Here is a 24,267-nt window from a genome sequence, read left to right as displayed (position 1 = left end):
AGAGGAGACTTAATCCAATAGGCTTACACACTGAACTGCTTTTTCCTTCTTGAATTGATCAAAGTTGGGTCAGAGTTCTGCAAAACAGCTTTGCAAAACTTGCATTGTTGCTGCCCACACAGAAGTGTAGCTAGCAGTATGCCAGAAAGACACAGCTAAACTAACATACTAATCATGCTTGCTCCTTCAAGTGGACATATGCAGCTGCCCTTTCTTATGGCTGTTTTTAATCAAGGAACCAAGTCTGTATTCCCAGCTTTTGTCAGATAATCACATTGCAGCAATGACTAGGCCAGTTTTTCTCATTTACAGCCAGGAACCCACAGACTTCTAACATGAGGTCCCTGTCACTGTATTCTTGCTTTCCTATTTTGATGTCAGGTTACTACAATCTGTTCAGCATGGAAATAAGCTGTAAAACATGCTGAAATTGAAACCAGCACATATGTCATCAGGAAAACAGTGTCACGTATCAACAATGAATGGTCCCATTTCCTTGCCAGATCATGCTTTACGGTCTAATGGTGAATCCCTAAGCTATTACTGAACTGTAAATCTTTGATTCACTTGGACACTACATAACTCAAAGGCTGCCTCTGTCCTCTTATTGAGACAGTGCCAGAATTGTGATTTGAACACACAGATAAACTATATTCCTTTCAATCTGAGAGAAAGGCTTGAAACTGGAATTCATTTGTAAAAATGCAAACTAATCTTGAGAGTCTAGTAAACAGGCTACATTTTTGCCAGCCTTCATGTAACAGTAATGTTAAATATAGGCCTAATTCAATGACCTTATTTTGATGCTCAGAGGCACTGGATATACACTTCTTGGTACACAAGTTAGTGTGCTTGCACAGCCAGAGGTTCCTAGTGACTCAGGAATATTAATCACCATTAAAAGGATCTGCTGAATTTTTACATACCCTTCTTGGCCTGAGGGTCATCACAGCTTTCATAGGTGCATGGTCCCCAGGCTGACCATGCTGAGGTCTCACATTCTATAGGACAGGGAATATGGCACAGCTGGGAGGTGCTGGGAAGAGGTCCTGTACACAGTTTACGGTCCACCGGCCTTGAAGCTGTCAAAACAAAGTTGAAACATTTCTCACATGTCAGCTTTACATGGACAGAACCATCCTTCAGTTAGAAAGGCTGCTATCTCATAATTTTAAATTGAAGAAGTGATGGAAAAATGCCCACTTTGAAAAAATGAAACAGAAGTCAGTTTACTGTCCACACGAACAGAGTCAAATCCGATTATGTGGAGTCAGGGAGACTGTAGATATTGCAGCATACTCTTAGACTAGTCCTTGCATTTAAGGGATAAATTATAATAATAATAATGGCCAGTCTTCGCGAGCGAAGATCCGGGGAAGGTCTTTCCACCTTCCAGCCTGCGCATTGGATTTTTTAGGTGAGACACAGTGTGCGCGGAACTGAGCCCACCCTTTAATCCTAAGGTTCATCTGCCGGGGCCAAGCGAGCTTGGACGGTGGCAGCGAGGTCCTTAGGACGTAGGTGGGTTGCCTTTAAGGGCTAACGAGCCCCACCTGCCCGGGAGTGGCCCTGACCGGGAATCGAACCCGGGTCTCCGCGGTGATAGCGCGGCGCCTTTACCGCTAGACCACCAGGGGCTCCAGGGATAAATTATGCTGCTACAATAATTGTTCACTTTGCACTCTGTAAATTGATGTCCTATCTTACTACTTCCTTTCTTAAGAAACTGAAAAAAACCCTGTATAAATCCCTTCACACTTGTGTATATATAGTATATGATACAGTAACTTCAAAAGACTGCTTAATTAATATTTAAAAGATTATTTTTAAGCTATAACTTGAAACAAGCTAAAATTACAAATTGTTTTCTTCTTTGACTCTAAAGACTGTAAAGTGCACACTCAGCAGTAAGATTTGTGCAGTGGAAGCTTTAGTTCAAGACAGGCTTTGTTTCAAATATATATGGTTTGCATATACTGTAAATATATATAAGTAATCTATTCAAAGTAATTAAAATGGCACAATTTATTTTTTCATTAAAGTATTATTAATCTATAAAGACACTTCTGAAAGCAGTGTCTTCTGATCTTTAGGAATCAATAAGCCAGGCCAAAATCACTCTCTCCTTCCATACTTTAACCTTTGACTTCCCAAGTCATGCAAATAATAGGACAACTCTAGAAGATACCAGAGTAAGGTGCAGAACTCTAACTCAAAATGTACCATTTCATTGCAAGCAAGACTTTAGTTCTCTTTCATAATTCAGGACTTGAAAAAATATTACACTAAGCAGAGAATATCTGCTAGCAGGTAAAGTGAAATCTGCCACATTAATTCACATCAGTTGATTGAAAAAACATGCCATTCCTTAACTTAAAACACTCTCATTCTACTCGCTCAGCATTTTTTTTCACAGGAAGGTTACCTCATTAATTTTTTGCCACCACTACAAATAATTTCTTTTGATGGAAGAGTTCTCTGATAGAATAAGTTCAGAATATGACAAAATATCCTTCTTAAAGATGAGATCAATAACAACTGATATAATGTGAAAGTAAATACCATGTTGTTAAAGTGGGGTTTTACTTGTAGACATGTGCGTGTGTTTTTCACTTCAGACTTTCTAAGTAGATGATCTTTCCAGTTACAGCAAAACCATTCAATTCTCACTTTTTTAAGGGGAAAAGGGAATGAAAAATCCTCCCCCTCTTCTGATTTTCCACATTGCCTCCTTTGGCACAGTTTTACACTGTGTTGCTCCATGTAATGAAGGCATGAAGATGGCCCATAGTCCTTCAACATTACTGCCTCCAGCTCACCAATCTCTCAACACAAAATAATACAAAACCAAATATTCCAACATTTGCATAATGCTATTTTGGAATTAAATTTTATGACAGAACATTGAATTTTACAGTTAGTTTGACATGCACAACTAACATGCATGATAATCAACATAATATGCATATTTTGTGTAGAAAATGGATATAAATAAAAATAATTTGCCTGTAATTGAGTTTGAATTGAATATTCTCTAATAAAAAAAGAAAACCCGTAAGTAATTCCTATCTGTACTTTTTAAACCTTGATTTAATCAGGGAATTACCCAAGTGAGACAGTTGAAATTAAGGGTCAATTACACCCCTGAGATGCAGCCTTGCTTCAGGGAACAGAGAAAGTATTCTGAGGAATGCCATGCTTCATCTCCAGCCTGCATCTGGATAAAGAACTTACCATCACACTATAACAAAAGATCTTTCCTCAGGAAGCTTTAAATAGCAGGTTCTTCATACCATAGGTATCAATAAATCTCTAAATATGCCAAAATGTTTTTGAAATGCGTTTAGACCATAAATTATGTATAAATGTCTGCTAACAGATCTGTGATATATTGCTTTTAAAACAAAAGAATTCAACAGTAGGACAGATAAGTTTCAGGTTATTAAAAAATCTTTCAGGTTATTAAAAAAAATGTTTTCATCATGAAGCATTAAGGATGCATTCATGCAGGATTACTCAGAATTCTTTCTTTGAGAGGACAGTAAAATAAGAAAACAGCCTTGCCTTGGTATTTTATGACCATCTTGCTCCCATCAGTTTAAATGGATTTCTTTCAGTATCAAAAAAGTATAAATGAGCTCAGCTTTTGATTCTTACTTTTTATCAAAGACACTCTCAGAGACAATGATTCTGGATGCAGAACTTTACAGTTTAAAACCTTGTCTTATCTCTGTCCTTTCATACTCTCTTGTGGCAGCAATAAGGATTGTTCTTTTTTCCTTCAAAGTGATGTTGAATGCTGATTAGACTGTGTGTAATACTACAAGATCGATGTTAAATTTGACCAAATTTTGGGCCAAGAATGGAGAGAAAAGTGAATGCATTTTGATAATCTCTCTTTCTCCTTCTGTCTGACTAAAATTTAGATTCAGTTTTCAATAAATTTCAGGTTTGAGAGTAGTGATCTAAAAACCAAAATTAGATTCAATCATCCTGTCCTCAAATTATCTGCTCTATCAGGAAATTTTAGCTGAATATATTTTATACCCTTCTAAAACACCTCCTCAAGTAACTGAATTTAAAAAAGAATTGAAAAAGAACAGTTCTGTTCTTATGCATTTGCTACATATATCAAGATCTCGAACTCCCCATCTGTCTCTAGAAACCCTCAATAGATTGGTGCCCAGTAATGACCAGGATGGCGAAAAGAGTGAATTTATATGTGACTGCATCAGTGTCACATACAGACACAAGCAGACACAACTTCATATTTCTCTTTCTAGTCATTTGTCATATCGGTTTCATAGGAAATTTCTTCAAGTAAAGTACTACACTCAAAAAACCCAAGAAGAACTCAAGCCCAAAACATATTAATTGACCAACAATTAAAGAATTCATATTCTTCTTTCTATAATGTTGAATTCTATCATCAAAATTCATTAGATAATTCAGAACCTGATAGCCTAAGAAACAGCACAAGTCTGTGCATGTATGCAGCTCTCCTGTGTTTAAGAGGGCAGTGACTGTGTGTTTGCAGATGTAGCATAAAATTATGCCCATGAAGGAACTTTTCTCCTATTCTTATTCTACATCAAAGGATTTAAAGGTACTTGTAAAAAGATGACAATATCCACCCCATCTTACAGTGAGAGAAGCTTTGTGATGAAACCAGTTGAGGTGAATAGAGATGAAACGATTTAAGTAAGTGTCAAGTAAATGGCAGAACGACAATGGCCTCAATGAAACTTGATTGCCACCTGCTTAAATACTACATCCAATACTCCTTCTTCTTCCTTCTGACCTGAATGCCATGAGGGATTCTGGTTCAGCTACGTATTAAAAGTTCAAATTCTTACTGGAGCCCTAACTCAGTGTTTTAAATCTATAGAAGGGATTGGAAACAGCTGCTATGATGAAAACTGCAAAACAATTCCCAGAGCTCAGAACTGAAAGGAGTGGAGCAGGAAACTATTCCAGCATCCCAGCAGGCTCATCATCATTAGTTTGAGTTTGGGCCTGTCACTTTCAAACTGACCTGAAATTTCCTGAGAATGCATGAATCCATTTAAATATTTCAGAGCTACCTAAACATGTTAATTATACACATATAGCCAACAAGGTCTCCCAAAAGGGATATTGCCTCCTTTGCATGCTTTTAATCAAAAGGCCAGGTCAGAGGCTTTAATTTACCTACCTGTTATTTCAAAAGTGATTGATAGCAGAGGTGCAGCACTAGCCTTCGACTTGATCTGTGACTGACTTTCTGAAATAACAGGGAAACGCCACCATGAGTATATAAGAATGGAGGTCTTTAAAGCAGCCTTACTCAGACAGCATTCCCAACCATCGACCGCAAACTACACTGAAATGAAGGCGTTTCCCCACAGCTAAATCTGGTGAGTGTGTTACCTGGCTTTTCTCCATCCTCAGATTTTGTATGAGTATGTTTCTATGAGGGGAGAGGGAGGAAGGATGAGAGAAGCAGCAGCTCTTCTGAAAATCTATCCCCTAATATGGAAACAGCCCAGAGCTTTCTTTTAAACTAAGACCCACTTCACCCCCAGTTTGAGCTCTTGAAAAACTGTTCTCATGTTTATGCATCCAAAGACTAGTTACATTTTAATCAGCTTTCCAGGGCCTGCAGAGATTACCTCCTGATGGGCTCTGCGTATTCCTGTCACAGTCTGATAAGGGTAGATTTCACACCCGCCTAAGCCGGCAAGACTTCACAGCCTACCAAAATCCTAATCATCATTCTGAACAGTAAGCTGCCACTGGTTTTATTGTTACTTCTCCTTAGCTGGGAGGTTTTCCTCATTCACACTATTGCAGGGGCATCTAAACTTTGTTCCACAGAGGCGATTTACTAAAAGCCCTTGGGCAGAAGCTGATTTTCATTAAATGAAGAGGCTTGAAAGCTTCTTCTTTTATAAATACAGATGTGGGGCCTGCGGAGCTCATAATGCTCAGTAGCTCACTGCTACTGATCCCAGCAATCATGCTGAAATGGTTGTTGGCATTAATATTCCCCACAAACTCTGCCTCTGTGGCAAGTTTGAGAGTACCTTTAAACCAAAGCAGAAGCCTCACTAGCCTGCAGTTTGGCCAACCCTGGTCTAGAGGTTGTATTACACAGGACTCGTACAATGATGTTGCTTTTCCTGAAGTATGTGGCTGCATTTATTTATTTATTTTTATTAATAATAATGTGTGTTTGTATGAGACAGGTACAGAAGAGGATAAAACAATTAAAAAGCTAAATGCATTTAGCTTAATTCACTGATTTCTAAATCTATAGTGATTCATTAGTATGCAGTAGTATGACAAACTACTCAAGTGTTGTTCTACAGTACATACATTACCAAAGGAATTAAAGATTTTGTCTCCTAAGCTATTCTCTTTCTTCTTAAAAAGCTGTACAAGCTGTAACAGTGACAAGGAATAATCTCTCCTCTCTTTCAGTTAGGGAAATAAACAGATGAAATTATATTGGCTTGAAGTTCTGAAGGCTACTTAAGAACTTGGACAAATCAAGAAAGGAAGAAAAAAAAATCAATTTCCTGAGAATTAAATATAATCATATTTTTTAATTTTTCTATATTGAGCTTACATGCCAGAATTGACATATTCCATCCACACATCAAACAGTACAAGTTCATCACCCAGCTGAAGGATACACAAGAAATTTGCAGCAGATGAAGGAACCAAATCTAGGATTTCTGACCCACCTTCTCATGCTCTTTCTTATTGAGAGACATTCTTCACATAAGACAGTAGTTTTCAGTAGATATTAAGAGAGAGTAATTTGTAGCTAGGAACCTATATTTGCAGCACAGAGAATGAAATCTCTGCTACACGAATTAAGCATTTTCATTTGAATTCGAAAATAGCAGTAACCCACAAGGTAAGAAGGCACTCATGGCAGAAGACAATGGCTGTCAAGGAGCTCTGGAATGCTGACATGCTCTGGTTTCACACTAATTCAAATGCAATTGAATCAAATTTACCTTCTTTATCCTTGAGGGTATTTAGGTAGGAGAGAAGATTTTCATTGGCTTGCACGCAGTACATTTCCCTGGTTTGAATGCCACCTCCGCACAGCGCCGTCTGATTTCCTCGCCTCTTGTCCTGTTGGCTAAGGAGAGGATCGACACGGCATTCTGTCCACTCTGTGGTCCGCCAACCATACCTGTATCAAATTTGATTCATTGGGTCTTTAGAAATCATGAAGCCATTTTACACAGCATTAATTTATACAAGCTGAAACACCTTAGTAGCTTTATTAATTTTCTAAAAGGCCAGAGCACCACAATTTCTTGCACACAGAGGTGAGTTAAGTCTCATATTTTATATGGTTGGAACATTTTCCCTAACATTTAATTTTTTAAATTATTACTCTTTAGGAACATCTTTTCTGTTCAATTCCTGAAACATACCACACATATAAATATTTTATTTGAGGGAAGAAAAACTTGATATCGAGACATATAGTCCATGTTCACGTAAGTTCACTTTCAAGATTGTGATTCTCAGCATTTTTTAGAGCTAGAAAATTTATATAAACTAAAGCCAAAATATAAAGACATGTGAATGAAGAGAAATGTAAGAGCCAGAAAAGGAGGGGAAAACCCCACAACAACTCAACCCCCCAAAATAACCCAAAAGCCCATTGTTCATATTTGATAGGAGACATGAAAGTTTCTCTCAGATATCAAGGTGAAAGTATAATGGTAATTTTTTTATTATTACTACATAAAAACCTTTCAGTAAGTTCCTTTTTTGCAGTTAAGAGAAAGATTGTTCTGCAGTACTGAAGCATCCCTGCTGGGTACTGATGAATGGTGAGAAGCTGTGAGCATTCTAATCAGTGAATGCACAAGAAAGAAGATCTTTGACTTATAGTTAAAACCCCAATAGGGATTATGAACGGCAAGAAATGCCACAGAATTCTCTGCCCAACAAGTACTTTAAGGCTAAATCAAGCAAAGTGCTTCCTAATGTAGCTGGAGATAGGGAAAGATGACATTTCAACACTTAAATGAAAAATATATACCACAGTCAAAGATGCTTAACATCAAATGAAATTTCTCCAGACCCTCTTCTCAATTTGATAAAGAAAAAGCACAGTTGTGACTTTAATATTAATCTTGATTAGTTGATAAGGATTACAGCAATCTCTTGAATCGTAAAGTGCTTGCTGTCATTTCTCCTAAACTTTATTTACCGTCACTGTTATCCTCTCCCATTTTCCATTTGGGGCTCAGTAATGCCTATGTTGTGCTGAATACAAGTCTCACTAAAATAGTCTGTTTGTTAACCAGATGTCTATCACTCTTTTCTGTGTTCAACATTTTGTCTGCAAACAGACAAGTATTTCAGAAAACAATGATTCTGATAGAAATGTTATATAGGAAAAATATCACTGAAAAATCAGTAAAAATAACTTCTTTTCATCTTGTCTGAGCCTGCATATGCACTAATATTTTAAAATCTTTTAAAAACTGAAACAAATGGAAAAAAATGTACTTGTTATATTTCCTATTTAGAGGAGAAACTGGTTACACTATAATAGGAGCTATTTGCAGGCTTCAGGCTTTCAAGAACACTAAATACACAAAGGATTAAAAAAACCCGTAAAGTCATAGCTATTATTTCTTTAATAATAGTTTGGTTGGTATTCCATCACCAGCCCTGTGCACTTAATTGCAACTGTTCATCTTAATATAGGGAGAACTGAAATGAACCAGCTTACGTAATGCACGGTGCTACGCCATCTCCTTGGGAAATACACTGCTCTGCTTCTTCTAATTGTGGGCATTCACTTTCACTGCCAACAGGGAGTTGTTTAATGGTCCGTGATCTTGTACGATTCCCTTTGGGGGTTGTCATGTCAAAGCAGGTTTTGGAGCAGGGGGTCCATTCTGACCACTCTGACACCTGGCACTCCTTCGTGATCACACAGGACTGAAACGTAATGGGCAGCTTGTCCTGTTTGCAGAAGCTGTAATAAGAGAGCATTACATTTTCAGCACACATTCACAGTCATGAACTCATAAGGAAAAGTGATGTCCATTGTAATGTTAAAGTCAGTAAATATTTTTAAAGCTGTTAAGTTTCAGTCCACATGTATTTGAGCCCAAAAAGTAAGCAAAAAGGATTTCGGTTAAAGTGACGCAACCATATACATTAGATTTACTATAGTTAAAAATTACCAGTATTGCCATATCTGTAATAATAATATTGCCATATCTGTGATCAAAATTAAAATATAAATCTTCATACAGACACAGAAGTACAACAGAGGAAATAAATCAATTTTTCACTGCTTATCTTTTGGTTTTAGGTATACTCAATTTTTTTGTTGGAACATAAAGTAAGAGAGGATCAATAACAGAGATGATTAAAGATGTTTTTGAAGAGCACAAAGTGCTCAGTGCCATCTTCTTTTAGTTTCCAGATTACAGTTTGCTAAAAAACACAATGGCAAATATGTTGAATGCTTGGTCACTAATCATTTACTTTGTTAACAGCTGGTATATTGCCATAGTGAGGTCTCATGAACTAAACAGGGAATGATCTCTATCTTAAAGTGGAGTCTTCCTTGATGCCCTGAACACAGAGCCTTAATTTCCTGTTTCTTATGAAAGCCATCATTTAATTTCCATTCTCCATCTCATTGATTCATTCACATATGACATAGGTCGTCAGCAAGATTTTTTTGCTCTAAATCCCTCTGCACTTCAAATGTTATATTCTAACTAGAAACTAGCATTTCTACTTAAAAGCTTGACTAACAATAGAAAAATGAGAAATAGAGAAGCTAAACTACAATTAAAGTGAACATAATGTTAATTAGAATTACAACATAAGTATTTAACTTTTTTTATCATGTATGTTTTGGAATAAAAATCTGGCTTCTGAAGCACTTAAACAGGCAGGAAAACTATTTACTAGCACTGCAGATAGCATAATGAAATGCTCTGTTCAGTACCAGTGCTATAAACAGTAAAATAAAGGCTCATTTTTTCTTTTTAAAAGAATACAAAATAATACAGAATAATGAATATTTACAACTATTTTGTTGCCATACAAAATTTTGCCCTACCCATATATCCAACATAGTTTTGAACTACTATTTACAAAGTTTTGTAATACTAGAACTAAGGATACTGGAGACTAATAGGAGATTTAAATGAAAGCATATTTATGCAAAAGAGGTAGAGTAATTCCACAGCTTGCTAAAAGAAGGTCCTGGTTGTGGAGACAGAGAGTGCCAGCATGTTCAAAAGGAGGTTGATGAATCTGTGGGCTATTGGTCTACATATGGATTTGGGGGGGGGAGGGGAACCCTAACATATGATAGTCAACATTTATTCTGCTTAAGGACAGACACTATATCTTGTTTGGGGTGAATACACTGAAAGATTTTGAGAAAAGTGTTCTTTATTAGTGGAATTTTTCCCCTTTTTGAAGCCCCATTTGGCACAGGACTAAAGTACTGTCAAAATCAATATATTAGTTTCTGCACCTTTGACAAAACTTGTAGACTAATTTATCCCACAAAGACACATTTTAATGACCAGAGAAAAGATACATTCCTTATGGTTTCTAAGATGGGCAGCATTTGCAAATTCTCCCGCAGAACAGATGAAATATCTTCACCTCCAAAGTTCCTACGCAATGTGACACCTTTGAGAGCAGACAAAACCAACCTCTTCACGTGCACTGGGACTGGGGCCCAGTTTAATTATCAACACTTACTGCCAGGCAACATGCACAAAATTGCCACTACAAAGTAGCTTTGGTGAGAAGGAAAGAGATCAACTCATGACGTGTAAGAGCCCACGGGCTTTGCATGTGCTTCAAAACTTAATTTGGTATAAGTGCTACATAAGAAAGGATAATATTCATTCTCAGAAGGTGTTTTTAGATAGATAGATAGAGAGACAGACAGATACTCTTTCTTCGCTGAAGTTACCTTCAACTTGGGTGTATTCCCTGACTTTCACCAACCCTAAAGGTGTCCGTGGCTGTGACTGGATGCGACTCTTACACATCTTCCTGCAGAGCCTGTTTTCTTCTCTGAAAGAAGGAAACTTCTACCACAACAGAAAGGGTTCAAACTAACAAAATCACAGAATCACAGAATTGTTAGTGTTGGAAGGAACCTCTGAAAATCATCCAGTTCAATCCCCCTGCCAAGGCAGGGTCACAGGTAACGTATACAGGTGGGTACACAAAACGTGTCCAGGTTTTGAATGCCTCCAGAAAGGGAGACTCCATGACCTCCCTCAGCAGCCAGTTCCAGTGCTCTGCCATCCTCAACATAAAGAAGCTCTTCCTCATGTTGAGGTGAAACTTCTTGTATTTTAGGTGTATCAGCTACTCCCCCCAGTTTCCTATCATCAGACTTGCTGAGGGTACGTTCTATCTCTTTGTCCAGGTAGTTGATAAACAAGCTGAATGAGACTGGACCCAGTACTGATTCCCGGGGCACACTGCTAACTACAGACCTCCAACTGGATTCTACCCTGCTGACCACTACCCTCTGAGCTCTGCCATTCAGCCACAGTTCTTGATGCACCTCACTGTCCATTCATCTTACACACATTTCCTGAGCTTACCCACAAGGATGCTATGGGAGACAGTGTCAAAAGTCTTGCTGAATCTAAGTTAGACAACATCCACTGCTCTCACTTCACCAACCCAACCTGCCACGTTATCATAGAAGGCTATCAGATTGGTCAAGCATGATTTCCCTTTGGTGAATCCACGCTGACTACTCCTGACAACCTTCTTTTCTTCTACATCTTATTGATGACCTTCAAAATGCCCTGTTACATCAACCTTTCCAGGGATGGAGGTGAGGCTGACTGGCCAGTCATTTCAAGGGTCCTCCTTCTTCTCTTTTTGAAGATGGGAGTAAACATTGGTCTTCCTCCAGTTATTAGGCACCTCTCCCATTCTCCATGATTTTTCAAAGATGGTGAAGAGTGACAGAGCAACAACATCTGCCAGCTCCCTCTGCACCTGTGGCTGCATTCCATCAGGGCTCATGGATTTACGGGTGTTTAGTCTGTCTAGCCAATCTCTAACTCAACCCTCTATGACCAGGAGGAAGTCTTCCTTTCTCTGGCCTTCTTCTCTTACCTCTGGGGTCTGGGACTCCTGAAAGCCATCCTCAGCAGTGAAGACTGAGACAAAGGAGCCATTCAGTAATTCTGCCTTCTCTGTGTCTTCCATTACTAGGACATCCATCTAATTGAGCAACAGCCTCACATTTCCCCTATTCCTCCTCTTCCTGCTGTTGTATTTGTAGAAGCCCTTCTTACCCTTGATGTCCTCTGCCAGACTTAATTTCAAGTGGGTCTTGGCCTTCCTCATCATATTCCTACATACTCTGACAATGTTCCTATAGTCCTCCCGTGTGGCCTGTCCCTTTTTCTTTCTTGCATTTGAGACTTACCAGGAGCTCCCTGCTCATCTATTCAGGTCTCCTGCCTCCTTTGCCTGATTTCTTCATCGTGGGGATACACTGGTCTTGAGCTTGGAGGAAATGGTGCTTAAATAATAACCAGTGCTCTTGGACTCCCTTTTTTTAAGAGCATTTCCTGTGGGACTTCTCTAAGCAGGTCCCTGAAGAGATCAAAGTTAGCTCTCTGGAAGTTCAGGGTTCTAGTCCTGCTTACTGTTTTGCTTCCCCCACATAGGATCCTGAGTTCCATTATCTTGTGGTTGCCAAGGCTGTCCCCAACAACTTCAGCCAGTCCCTCCTGATTTCTTAGTTCAAGGTTCAGCAACACACCTTTACTTATTGGCTCCTCCACCACTTCCATCAAAAAGTTTTCTTCAATAACCTGTAGGAACTTCCTGGACTGTGTGTGCCAGCCCATGTTGTCCCTCCAACAAATATCAGGGTGGTTGAAGTCCCACAGGAGTTTTTTTAGGATGAGTGATGCATAGGAGAAGTGAGACCTTGAGCTGCAATCAAAGTCAAAACTATTGCACTTACCAATTTTTTTTTTAATGTATTCTGAGCTAGTTGAATTAAAAAAGAAATTTTATACCAGATTTTCTGAAGCAAATGGAAAAAATTGACAAAATTGAGCCAGTGTACTGATAAAAAAGTTTTCCCATAACCACAATTGAAAAAAGTGTCAGATATAGTGGAGAACTGAAGCTTAAGGTATATAAGCACTTAAATCACACACTGGAAAGAGAAAGCAATCCCAAACAAAACAAAAGATCACAGGGAATGAATGATCACTATTGCTATTAAGCCAACATTAGGACTATTTCTGACCTGAAAGACTGAGATTAGATAAAAAAAACCACAGAAAAAGGCAGTGCTGGTTCAAAGGACAACCTACAGAACATAATTGCTGCTCAGCCTCCTTTGGAGATATGTGGTCAGCAATTTGTGTCTACTCACGTTCTGCAGCCTCATTTTTGCTCCTACAGCAATAAATAAAAACTAAATATCACTTTGGATAGGAAGGTTATACCTGGAGACTTCAAAGTAATTTATGGGATAATTAAGGCTATAGACACATGGAGAACAAAGGTTGAGGCATACACCCAGGACAAATTAGACCACAGTACGTGTGTACAAATGAGCAAGTTGTGCAATTGAAAGCACTCTCTTCAATCAAACATAAGCTTTAAAAGGCGTGATAAAATTAGATCAGTCAAGAGATAAAAAAATTCTTTCTGGGGTATCCTAAGTTTCTATTAGAGTGAAAAATACTTTCAGAATTTTTAAAAATCAGGAAAACTTGATTTTATAGATTTGATTTTATGACCTTTATGAATGTCTATAACCTCAGTCTCAAAATTTGTCTTTTAAGTTATATAGAAAAGTGGAAGAAACCATTGGAATTTCTTCCTCTACAAATTCAACTAGGAAAAAAATGTGGGGTTTTTTTAATCTTTCCCAATAGACAAAGCTGTGCATACTGCATGCATAAAGCCAAATGCATGGTAATGCTTGAGGGCACAACTGATCTCTAAATTTATGCAGGATGAATAGAAAAAATAAATAGATTTTAAACTAGGCAGTAGGACTCTTTACTTCATGAGCATATTCCATACATAACTTACTTGTACAACTAAGAGATTTTCTACTTTTGCTGGTGTTTCCTCCGTATCATACTGGACTCATAACTACAAAGAAGAGTTAGTGAGAAGAGATGAACAGAAGCATCAGAATGGCTGAGGGGTTCTAACTAATTATCCATGCAGACTGAAACCTGCCTTGGCAGTAGCAGAAGAGGACAAAAATGGAAAGACAACAAGTATTTGGTCACACTCTCCCAAGATACCCTCTGGTTTTCCAGCAAACTACAGCTTACAGACTTCCTGAAGACAAGCTGAATCTTTGCATCTTTAAAGCATTCTCCTTCAGGAATTATTATAAATGCTTTCTGAACCTAGATAAGATTTTGGTACCTAAATAATCTTAGAAACAACACATTATACACCTTTTTTACTCACCAAAAACTGTAGATAGCTATCTTTCCTTTAAAACTGTTCAGTTAATTTTATTTTTTGGCTCCAAGTCTTGCGTAACTATACTCTACTCACTTTCTCTGTGGCATTTTTGAGCTTAGAGACTTCTACAAGGTCTTTCCTCAACTGTCCTGTTGGAGACTCCATTTTGAAGATCGATTTTGTGCTTTTCCCTGTACAGCTGCTCTTCATGTTCAAATGCAATAGAGCATCGATGCAAGCTTTGCAATTGAAATGTAAAATTGAACAATGAAGATTATGTCTTTTACAATAAATTCAATTAATTCACCTAAGTGCTGATATTTAACAAAAACCGCTATTTACAAGTTTTGACTACATTGTAAAGTAATGGAGCCAATAGACAAGGTTATGAAAGCCAAATAGTCACTTCAATAATTTTTGTCTGCATTATTTTGCCTCTATTCCTTTACTGTTATCAGCATTCAGCTTTGGTTTTCCCATTATCCATATTTAGTTTTGATTTTCATTAATGAAATTTTCAAAGCTATTATTCCTTACTTTCACTATATGTGTTCTCCTAGAATTATGATATATTTATTTTTTCTCTAGCTGATTTTCCATTTGATTACACACAGAGATTTCCATTGTTCTGAAATGAATAACATGGCTACAGTTCAGGAGACTGATGCCAACATAAACTTTAGGTATTCACGAGAAACAAATCTATGCATTAGCGCTTGACTGAAAAGGATTGGAGTGAAATGTTTCAATTTCTTAAATTAAAAACTGTGATCTTTTGACCCTGGATCACTATTTGGTGTGGCAGTGGATTATGTCCACAGGTATATTATTTCTGAATATATATTGAATATATATTTTTGAATATATATTTTTGAAGAAGACTACTTCATTTCTAGCAAAAAATAAAAGTTATGTTTGTATTCTCCAAAGCAAAACCCCAACAACATAATCCAATTATTATTCAATCTAGAAGACTGACTGAATGAATTAAAAACTTTAGGGTAATGAAGAAGACATAAACAAAAACTAAGTACCTGCCTGGAAGAAACTCATACTGAGTATCATACAGGGCAGTTCAGCATTTCAGCAGAAAAAGGGAGTTGATTCTGAAAGTTTCATATCAAAGCACAATCAACATACTCAAGAAAATCCAAAATTCTTTAAAAGTTTTTTATGTGGCTTCATTTCTGTACTGTGAAAGAAGAGTAAAGGGTATCAGGCAGATTAAAAAAAAAAAAAAAGGCACTTGTGTGCTCCTTCAGAGCAGAATAATTTAACCATTTCCTAGCCTTGAATATCCTGCACATCATCAGGCATCTCCTACAACCACCTGCTTCATAAGGAATCATGAGAGTTTCTCATGGATTCTTGTTGATCTCATGAGACATTACATCATTGAATACCATTAGCAAAATGGTCTTCAATCTTTCTCACCAGCCACAAGACGAGAACTATTGACATACAAGCCCACTTGACCAAACAAACTTGTCTACAGAAAGATTTGAAACTGTAACAAATTACTTATAGAACACCAAAACTACATGGTAGTTTAGCACTTGATAAACAAAATTACATACACAAACACAAATACACAAGAAGCAGGCTTGTTAAGGGTGTCATTTTTGACTGAAGGGCAAACTAAAGCTAGAGGAAGATTTTGGAAAATATTCAGAAAGTAAATTTGTGATTGAAAATAATGGCAATTGTAAATCCCACTAAAACAAACCACTAAGTTGGACAGAGTCCTTGCAAGACAACCTACAGGCATAAATGAACATTGGCCCAACTCCCAAAGAATTCTTAGAAAAAAAAAAAGAAATTAAAGAAATTAAAAAGAAATTAAAGCAGGATTTGAATATTTTACTTTTCCCAGTACAGACAATATCAATAGTTTGCCTTAAATTTGCTTGAATCTCAGTAAATTCCTACAAGAAATGAGAGACTGTAAGAAACATTTTCCAAAGACCACTACAACCTTACAGCGAAGGAAGGGGTAAAACCTGTACCACACCACTCATTAGTATCACATCCTAGAGAAGTTCAGGCTTACACTGCTGGGAAATCTGCCAACCCCTAGGCAGTCCCACAGCCAAGATGCTCACACCCTCAACAGAACTACTGTGCAGAAATAATCTGGTTGGGTCAGAAGGTCAAATCAACCTTTGAAATATATGTATCCACGTGTGCAATTTTCTATGGGAACTTTGAATAATCACCCACTAGAGTCAGGAGGCCTGGGGAAATACAGCAATACTCATGCTGAATATTAATCCTTTATGTGATCTGAAATTAAATCCAGATCTTAATATTGCATGTGTAGGGTCTACTCCTTGCTCTGTATTTGACCACCATGGAACCTTAAAAGATGCTCTGGATGAGTAAGAGGGATTTTGGAGTTAACTCAGGGATACAAGTATGAAGCACAATGTGATGCAATTTGATGTGTTGCAAAAACATATTTATTTTCCACCCAGTGTTCTCCTCAGACTTCATACAGCCTGTTGGATGTGTTAACCTCTAAAGCAAAAGAATCAAATTAACTCTATGCCATTCTTGGATCACTGCTACAGCTGGATTTTGGAAGAGACTGAGACTCTTGGTATAAAGAAAAAAAAAAAAGGGGAGGTTTCTCATAAATAAACCAAAAAAAAAGTTTAATTTTCAGGTACTAGACAGCGGGAATAATAAAAAGGTGATTTAAATCTGGAGGTTAGATAACCCTCATGAGCTACTCTGAAGATAAAAAATGTAATTCATAGTCTCATAATCCATTCAGTTTATGGGTAAAGAAACACTTGTTTCTTTAAAGAAGTTAGCAAAAATACAGTGTCCTGGTGGAAAATGACATAGTCCTGATTCATTTTCCCTACAGCTGCACTGTTTAGTATTGGCCATATTGTGCATTGTTCTGAGAAACTGTTAGTACCTCCCTGTATAATGGGCTGTTATAATCACACAAACAATGAGGCCACTTTATTCATTTACAATTCAAGTACTGTCCACCTAAGTGCTTTTCACAAGACTATTTTCCCATGATCCTTTCACGACTTTAACTAATTCTGCCAACAAGGATGCACAGCCAAAAGGGTTTTGAAATAAACAAAACCATTCAGGTTTCCTACATTACAGGAAAAGACAGAGATTACATACAACTTCTGTGTCAAGAAAAGATATATCAGCTAATACAGGCAAAGCAAAAAGAAGTTCTACTACACCCAAACAAGCATCAACAACAGCTGCTGTGGGGCTATCACAGACACCATGAGTGTCTGAGGAGACAAGAAAGCAGAAGGGTTGAAATAAGAGGTCCTATCTTTCACAGTCCAGTAACACAGTGACATGCATGCACATCTCATCCTATAGACAATTTTAAAATTGGTAGAGTAGGTTATTTGGCAAGTCTACATAGATGACTTGTTAAAGTTTTTGGGAGGGAGTTCTCTTTGTCAGTGAGAATTTTTGTTACATAGCATTAATCAGCATTTACTTTGACCTAAAACAACAGCTAGTTTCATCGAGTTACTGGCAAAGAAAAAATAAACACAATGCCAAAATTTGTGAATAAAAATATGCAATATTGATATTATGATGTAAAGAAATATATTACTGAAAAATATATTACTAATATTAGTTGTGTTTCAGGTATTATTTTACATTTGTTCCTTTACTGATTTGACAGTATCACTGGTTTCATCTATGTCTTCAACATTTGGAAAAAAGTGGTCAATATTAGGAGTTAGATTGCACATTTTCAGTGAAAGTTAGGCACTGAAGTACTCAACCCTGCTGTTCTGAGGATCTGGAAGGGAAGAACTTTGTGACTTTCCCACCCTGTGCAGCCTCACCTTGACAAAGAGTATGTCCCAGGAGGACACTCATCTCACGTGCAGCCATACCATAACTTTATAAAGCTGATCAAGAAAACAAGGGCATACTCTACATCCTACACTATGCCTAGTAGTTATACAATACGAAAAAACCCAACACAAAATAAATATAAAAAAGTAATACGTTCTAGTTTGTCCTTATGGGAATATTTATTATGATATAATATCAATATAAAGAAGTCCAAAATTTAGAAAAATACTTCTTGATTCATATGTACTTATTTAGTCATATTGAAGCCAATTAACATTAAAATTATATGATGAGGAAGAAAATATGCAAAAAGGACACTGCAGGAGAATCTTCGTTGAAGATCACAGTCCCTAATTTAATTTACCATTGTGTATCTTAATCTCTTACTAGATTATGGCTAGAAATTCAACATTGCATTCATTCATAGAATTCATTTATTCACTCATAGGATTTATGGCCACAAGGGATTATCAGAACATGTAGTTCAACCCTCATTACATTACAAGCTATTATATTTAGCTAAGGAAGATTTTTTTTTATTTGAATAAAAACCATATTCTAGAAAGGCATCCAATCTTGATGCTTTGCACAGAAGTATATGAATGTCATCTATCTAAATGACAGAACAACTGTTCACTGCATGAAAGGAGTTAAAATATGATGTGGAAAAAGGAATTGTTCATTGCTGATGTTTCAATTATTCAGCACAGTGTGTAGAATTCCATCTTAAATCTGGATTTTGGCACGGTATGTCAAATGTGTAGCAATACTGACAAGCCGCTGTCAAAACAGCAGCCTCGGTAAGATGATGGAGCAGGTACTTAGACTAGAAAGGAACACCCACTGAATAATATTATGCATTTCCACAGAAAATACTGTCTCCACCAAAGTCACATTAAAAAACTACAGGATGCTTCTGACTTTCAAATTCATGGAAATTCTAAAGGCACAGTGGAAACTGGTAGGAAAGCAGTATGTTTGCATCCTGTTTCTCTAATATTTTACATTTTTATTATCCCAATGCACCTGACAATTAACCCTGCTGCTTTTAGTTATCAAGAGGTCTTTCTTCGAAGATTACGTTCTTCTTTCCCATTCTCCATTTGATAACAGCATATGCTCCAGTGATTTCAAGTTAATGAATCAAGATGACTGTATACAGTTCATTTTCCAAATATGTGATATTTACAGATCTTCTGTAAGTGAACCACTTATGGCTTCTAAACCCTTATAGCATGGTGAGCTTGCAGGCTTCTGCTACAAAAACATGTGTGTAGCTGCCTTTCTAGTAACATAAAAAGCACATGCAGATATATATGCTTTCACCTGGTCCTCAATAAACAAAAGAAAGGTTGCTTATGCTCCTTCATCTCCACAACCCATCCTCTCTGCATTGCTATTTCCCTCTCCTTCCCACAGCCCAGCTCCCTGAAGTCTTTTCTACCTTAACCACTGTCACCTTCATACACATCACTCTTTCTGCCTGTTGCCTCATGGAGTTGCTCAGAGAAGTACAGAGAATTTCTCAAGACCTTTTCTAAGCAAGGAGTACTTTACAGGGTCCAACAAACTGAGCTCTGTACTGTATGTCTGAATCTTTCTTCTGTTTGCTGTCTGACATCATGTAGCTCAGCATGACTTGTCTACTTCTCCAAATAATGGCAGAAATAAAGCAACAGATTGATGCTGTTTTGGTTTGGGTTTTTATCTTCCTCCTTCACACAGCCTATAACTCATAAGAAGAATGAAAGTCCATGGACAGAGACATTTGTGTTTTTTGGAAGGTAAGCACTGGGTTCAGAGGTTTCAGGACCTGGAAAGGAAACAAAAGTGAAAACGGCATTCCAGAGGAGCAGATTCTCTCTCTTTTTTCTCCTGCCAAAACCTCTTGAGTATCACTTGCCCATCGGTTAAATACTCCATTGGCCATTCTTGAATTCCTCAGTTTCTGGGTATCCACCTTAAGACCTGTGGTCAGTATTGAATATAGAAACTCTGCTGAAAGCAGATAGAGATCTACTTGAAGCAAGTTGAAAAATTATGCATTATGTGTCTTCAAACTGCATGCCCAAAATCAGCAAGACAATTCCCTAATTTTTGCCCTACTGTCATATCTTACATCTTAACTATAATATTGGAATAAACAAAAGGTCAAACTCTCCCAAACTTGAAATTTAGTAAAGCACTACAACAAGACCATTACAGAAACTTCCAAGAGAGTTTAATCTGTTAAAAGATGTGGATATAATTTGCTAGATATTTCATGAGTGCTCAGAATCAGTGAGGAGGATGAAAAGAAATAACAAACAATTACTTTCTAAGAACAGATGTGAAACAAATGAAACATGATCACATGATGAAACGCATAAAGAGGTTAAACCAATCTGCTCATGAATTAGTCAGCATTTCTAAAATTTTGGATTCTTTTCTGCCCCGCTATTCTGTTCCACTATCGTAATTGCATAAGGTTATTTCCCAACAAAGAAATAAAAGTTCTGAATATATATAAAATTTCACTGTTTTTTCTTTAATTGTCATTTCAGGTCATTCAGGTCATCAATAGTGCTCAGCTTCACAAACAGGTCTCTACTACAGGGGTGCTGCTGAGAGAATATTAACCAGTTCTGGGTGACTGTGGTCAGAGCTGGCAGGGATGGTATCCCACTTGGTCTCCTCCATTTCTCCTGCTATTCAGACAGGAGTGCTTTGGTCCCAGCCTAAGCAAGATAAACAAGCCATATTCAAAAGATGGAGAAAGGAAATACTGCAGAAATTCCTGGGATTTATTTGTTTTAAGAGGCAGTTATATGCTTGCAGAACTACTTTAATTATGGCCCCCTTTCCAACCATTTGAGCTAAGTGACTCTTAGCAGTCACTTAGTGCTGTCCCCACACCTGTGGACCAACTGCTTCAGGGGAACATGATGTGCTTTGTCAGTGAATTTCAAAATCTTTGCTGAAATGCAGAAACACACAAAAGGTCAAGAAGATACTCTAGTTCTGTTCTGTGTTCCTACAGTTATAAACGTCTGTGCTCCAGTCTTTTCTAATACTTCTTCTTAGACTTGTACAAAACCAGGCAAAACCAGGCTAAACTTTTCCCCAAAAGTCTGCTCAGGAAAATAATTATAGGAACCATATGAGACCCAAAAATAACAATCTAGCAAAGTAGAATAAAGTCAAACCAGAGTCTATATTACAATAGAAAATTATAGGCTCAACGTGAGGCACAATCATTACAATTTGTAATAGGGCAAACAGATTTGCAAAATAAAATGAGCTTTTACACATTTTATGTTTCTCTACACTGACAGTTTTTTGTCTAACAGCTCTCTGTGGGACCTCTGGCAAACCCCACTTTCACCAAAGAGGAAACATTTCAGAGGATCAGTTTTGTCCTGTACTCTAACAGCAGCATTGTCCAGATTTTGTTAGCTATCCAAAGCAGTCATTTTATAAGCCACCTTCAAAAATTTCTGAATTATTTTTTTCCAACATTTCTATTTTTAAAATATTTTCAGTGCACCAGAATTTCAGACTAAGGGGAACATAAGGCAAACAAAGGCCGTGTAACACATCCATTATTGCAGAATGAGCAATACAAAATCCAATATTTCATCCTTCACGGGAGACCATCTATTTTTCACTCAGCAATAAATTAAACTTTGATTTTCTTGTTTCACTTCTCTTTACCATGCCTGGTGTGCTGATGTGTCAAGAGAATTTGCCTTTTTTGAAGTTTTCCTGACAGCGTTACAGAACCATCTTCTCTGGAGCACCTTTCTGAAAGTTGTTCTGTTTTAAAACCCTTTTTATACTATACCAATTTTGCTACTTCTGCAAAAAATATTACTCGCCTGAGGGTTTTTATTCTTCTTTCAGTCATGCTGCCAGGGGGCTGATTGTTTCTGATTGCTGAAGTCAACACTCACTGAAAACAGACTATTCAAGCTGAAAAGGATTTCACATGGGAATGGTAGGTTTTCCAGTCACCTTACTTGTCTATATTATTTAGTAACACAGTTCTATGTGATGGAGATTATAAAATCATTTGATCTGGCTGCATTGACACTCTGGGCAGAAAAATAATTTTATTGTTTCAGATTCTGGAATGCCAGTCACAGAAGAAAGCATTTGACCGCTTAGTAAAGAGTGAAGTGTAAATCATGCAAATAGAAATATAGGTGATATACATATATAGATCCCTGAAAACCAAGTTATCAGTGCCAGAATTTCTCACAAGTCATTTAACCAAATTTTCTTGTTTATGCTAAGTAACTTGAAAAAAGGTTCTATATTAAACTTGATGTGAAGACCACTAGAAATCCTTTGTACATTAACAACAAAAAAATCTCAGCCATTAGACATTAAAATGCCCACTGTATCACTTATATAATTTTCTCCCCTGTGAAGAATTTTTCCTACATTGTATTACCTACTGTTTCACTGCCTCAGGCAAGAGGGTTTCATCCATTTCCTGCACCAGACCGAAATGTGCATAATACACTGACGTATCTGAACCTAAAACAGCGTTACTTAGATAAGTGAATTCAAGAATGAGTGTAAAGATGATGAGTAAAGTGTGCCATCAACTTCCAACTATACTTTTACTTTCTTTTACCATTTATCAGAGCTTCAGCACATGACTGGGTAATTCTTCCCTTTTTTTTTTTTTTCTCAATAAATTTTTTTGCCTTTCAAAAACTTAGGGACTTTCAAAAAGAGTGGTCGGCTGCTATATGATAGTAACAGATGTCTAATAAATTACTCCCTGTATTTAAAGAGTAATGATGTTCCTGGTCTAGGCACAGTATGGGCTGCATGATGTGAGGTTGGAAAAGAAAAGAGTAAAAGCGATCTGTTTCTGTACCAGCACTGAGACAGTGCTGCAGCCAACACCTGTCCGAGCATACTGATTTTGAGATTTTTTTGTGCAAACATTCATCTAAGTGTGGATCAAAAGCTTAAAGAACTAAAGAAAACCAGAGCTAGAAGAGACTGCAAAAAAACTATGCAGTCAGTCCCTCTTCCATAACCAAGAGTTGCTTCAGGTATGCCATCACTGACATCACTGTCTAGCCTATTCTTATAAACCTTCGAAGATGGAGGTGCCACATACGTCCCAGGTAATTTTTTCGAGAGCCTCACTATTCCTAGTATTGAGAAGTTGTGCCTCATTTGGCACTGCTGGGATTAGCCCATTATTCCTTTTCTAATATCTAGGGAGAATATCTTGCTCCATTCTTCCTTGTGGTAGGTTTTTACATACTCCTAGACACTTTGCATCTTCACCCAAACGTCCTCCTTCCAACTAAACAACCCAAGTTCTTCCCTTAAGCCAGGGACCTCTCATCATTTTCCTGTTTTACTGCTGGATCCTCTCTTGAAAAGAATATACCTGAAAAATGTTTTCTACACAGGAAAAAGTATATGGGTTCTGACAGAAAAGGTTAAAGCAATTACAAGTGCTCTGATAGAATGTTTAACTGGAACAACAAAAACTAAAGTAAAATACCCTGAAAAGGTTCATAAATACTAATGTAGCAGCAACGGGAGTCAACCTCATTCAGCAAGATATCATGGTCATTTCACAGTTGAAGTAAAATTGATTAATCAGGCATTGGCCTAGGGATGAGAAAACTGAATCACATCAAAGATGGGAAGATTAGACTGAAAGAAGATTTTTGAGTTGGACAAAAACATTCTGGAGGAAAGAAGTACATGAGCTAGCAAGAGAATGCCAGATAAAACAAGCAAAATAAAGATAATAGGGTTCCAGAAATGCACCTAGAAGCCTGTACAAAGGATTATCAAAACATCTGTGATTGCCAAAACTCTTGAAAAGATAATAAATAAGTAAATAAATAAATAAATAAGTGATGTGGAGGGAGAGGAGGGGGTGGGACCAAAAGCAGACAG

The 24,267-nt window shown here is 37.3% G+C and overlaps 1 protein-coding gene across 1 annotated transcript in view; it reads right to left on the bottom strand.

Annotated features, from left to right (window-relative positions):
* Positions 1 to 24,267, bottom strand: part of THSD7A (thrombospondin type 1 domain containing 7A) — a 263,425-nt gene that overhangs the window by 97,593 nt on the left and 141,565 nt on the right. Inside the window, exons 4-6 of the mRNA XM_050332888.1 lie at positions 8,753 to 9,001; positions 7,008 to 7,189; positions 927 to 1,082 (exon numbers count right to left, since the gene is read on the bottom strand). Coding sequence (XP_050188845.1) covers positions 927 to 1,082; positions 7,008 to 7,189; positions 8,753 to 9,001 — 587 coding nt within the window. The remainder of the gene's footprint in view (positions 1 to 926; positions 1,083 to 7,007; positions 7,190 to 8,752; positions 9,002 to 24,267) is intronic.

This window comes from Myiozetetes cayanensis, unplaced genomic scaffold (genome assembly GCF_022539395.1).
Source record: "Myiozetetes cayanensis isolate MyiCay16 unplaced genomic scaffold, myiCay2020 scf1, whole genome shotgun sequence".
Taxonomy (NCBI): domain Eukaryota; kingdom Metazoa; phylum Chordata; class Aves; order Passeriformes; family Tyrannidae; genus Myiozetetes; species Myiozetetes cayanensis.
Note: the sequence above shows the minus strand (reverse complement) of the source record. Positions and strands in the feature narration are given on the sequence as shown.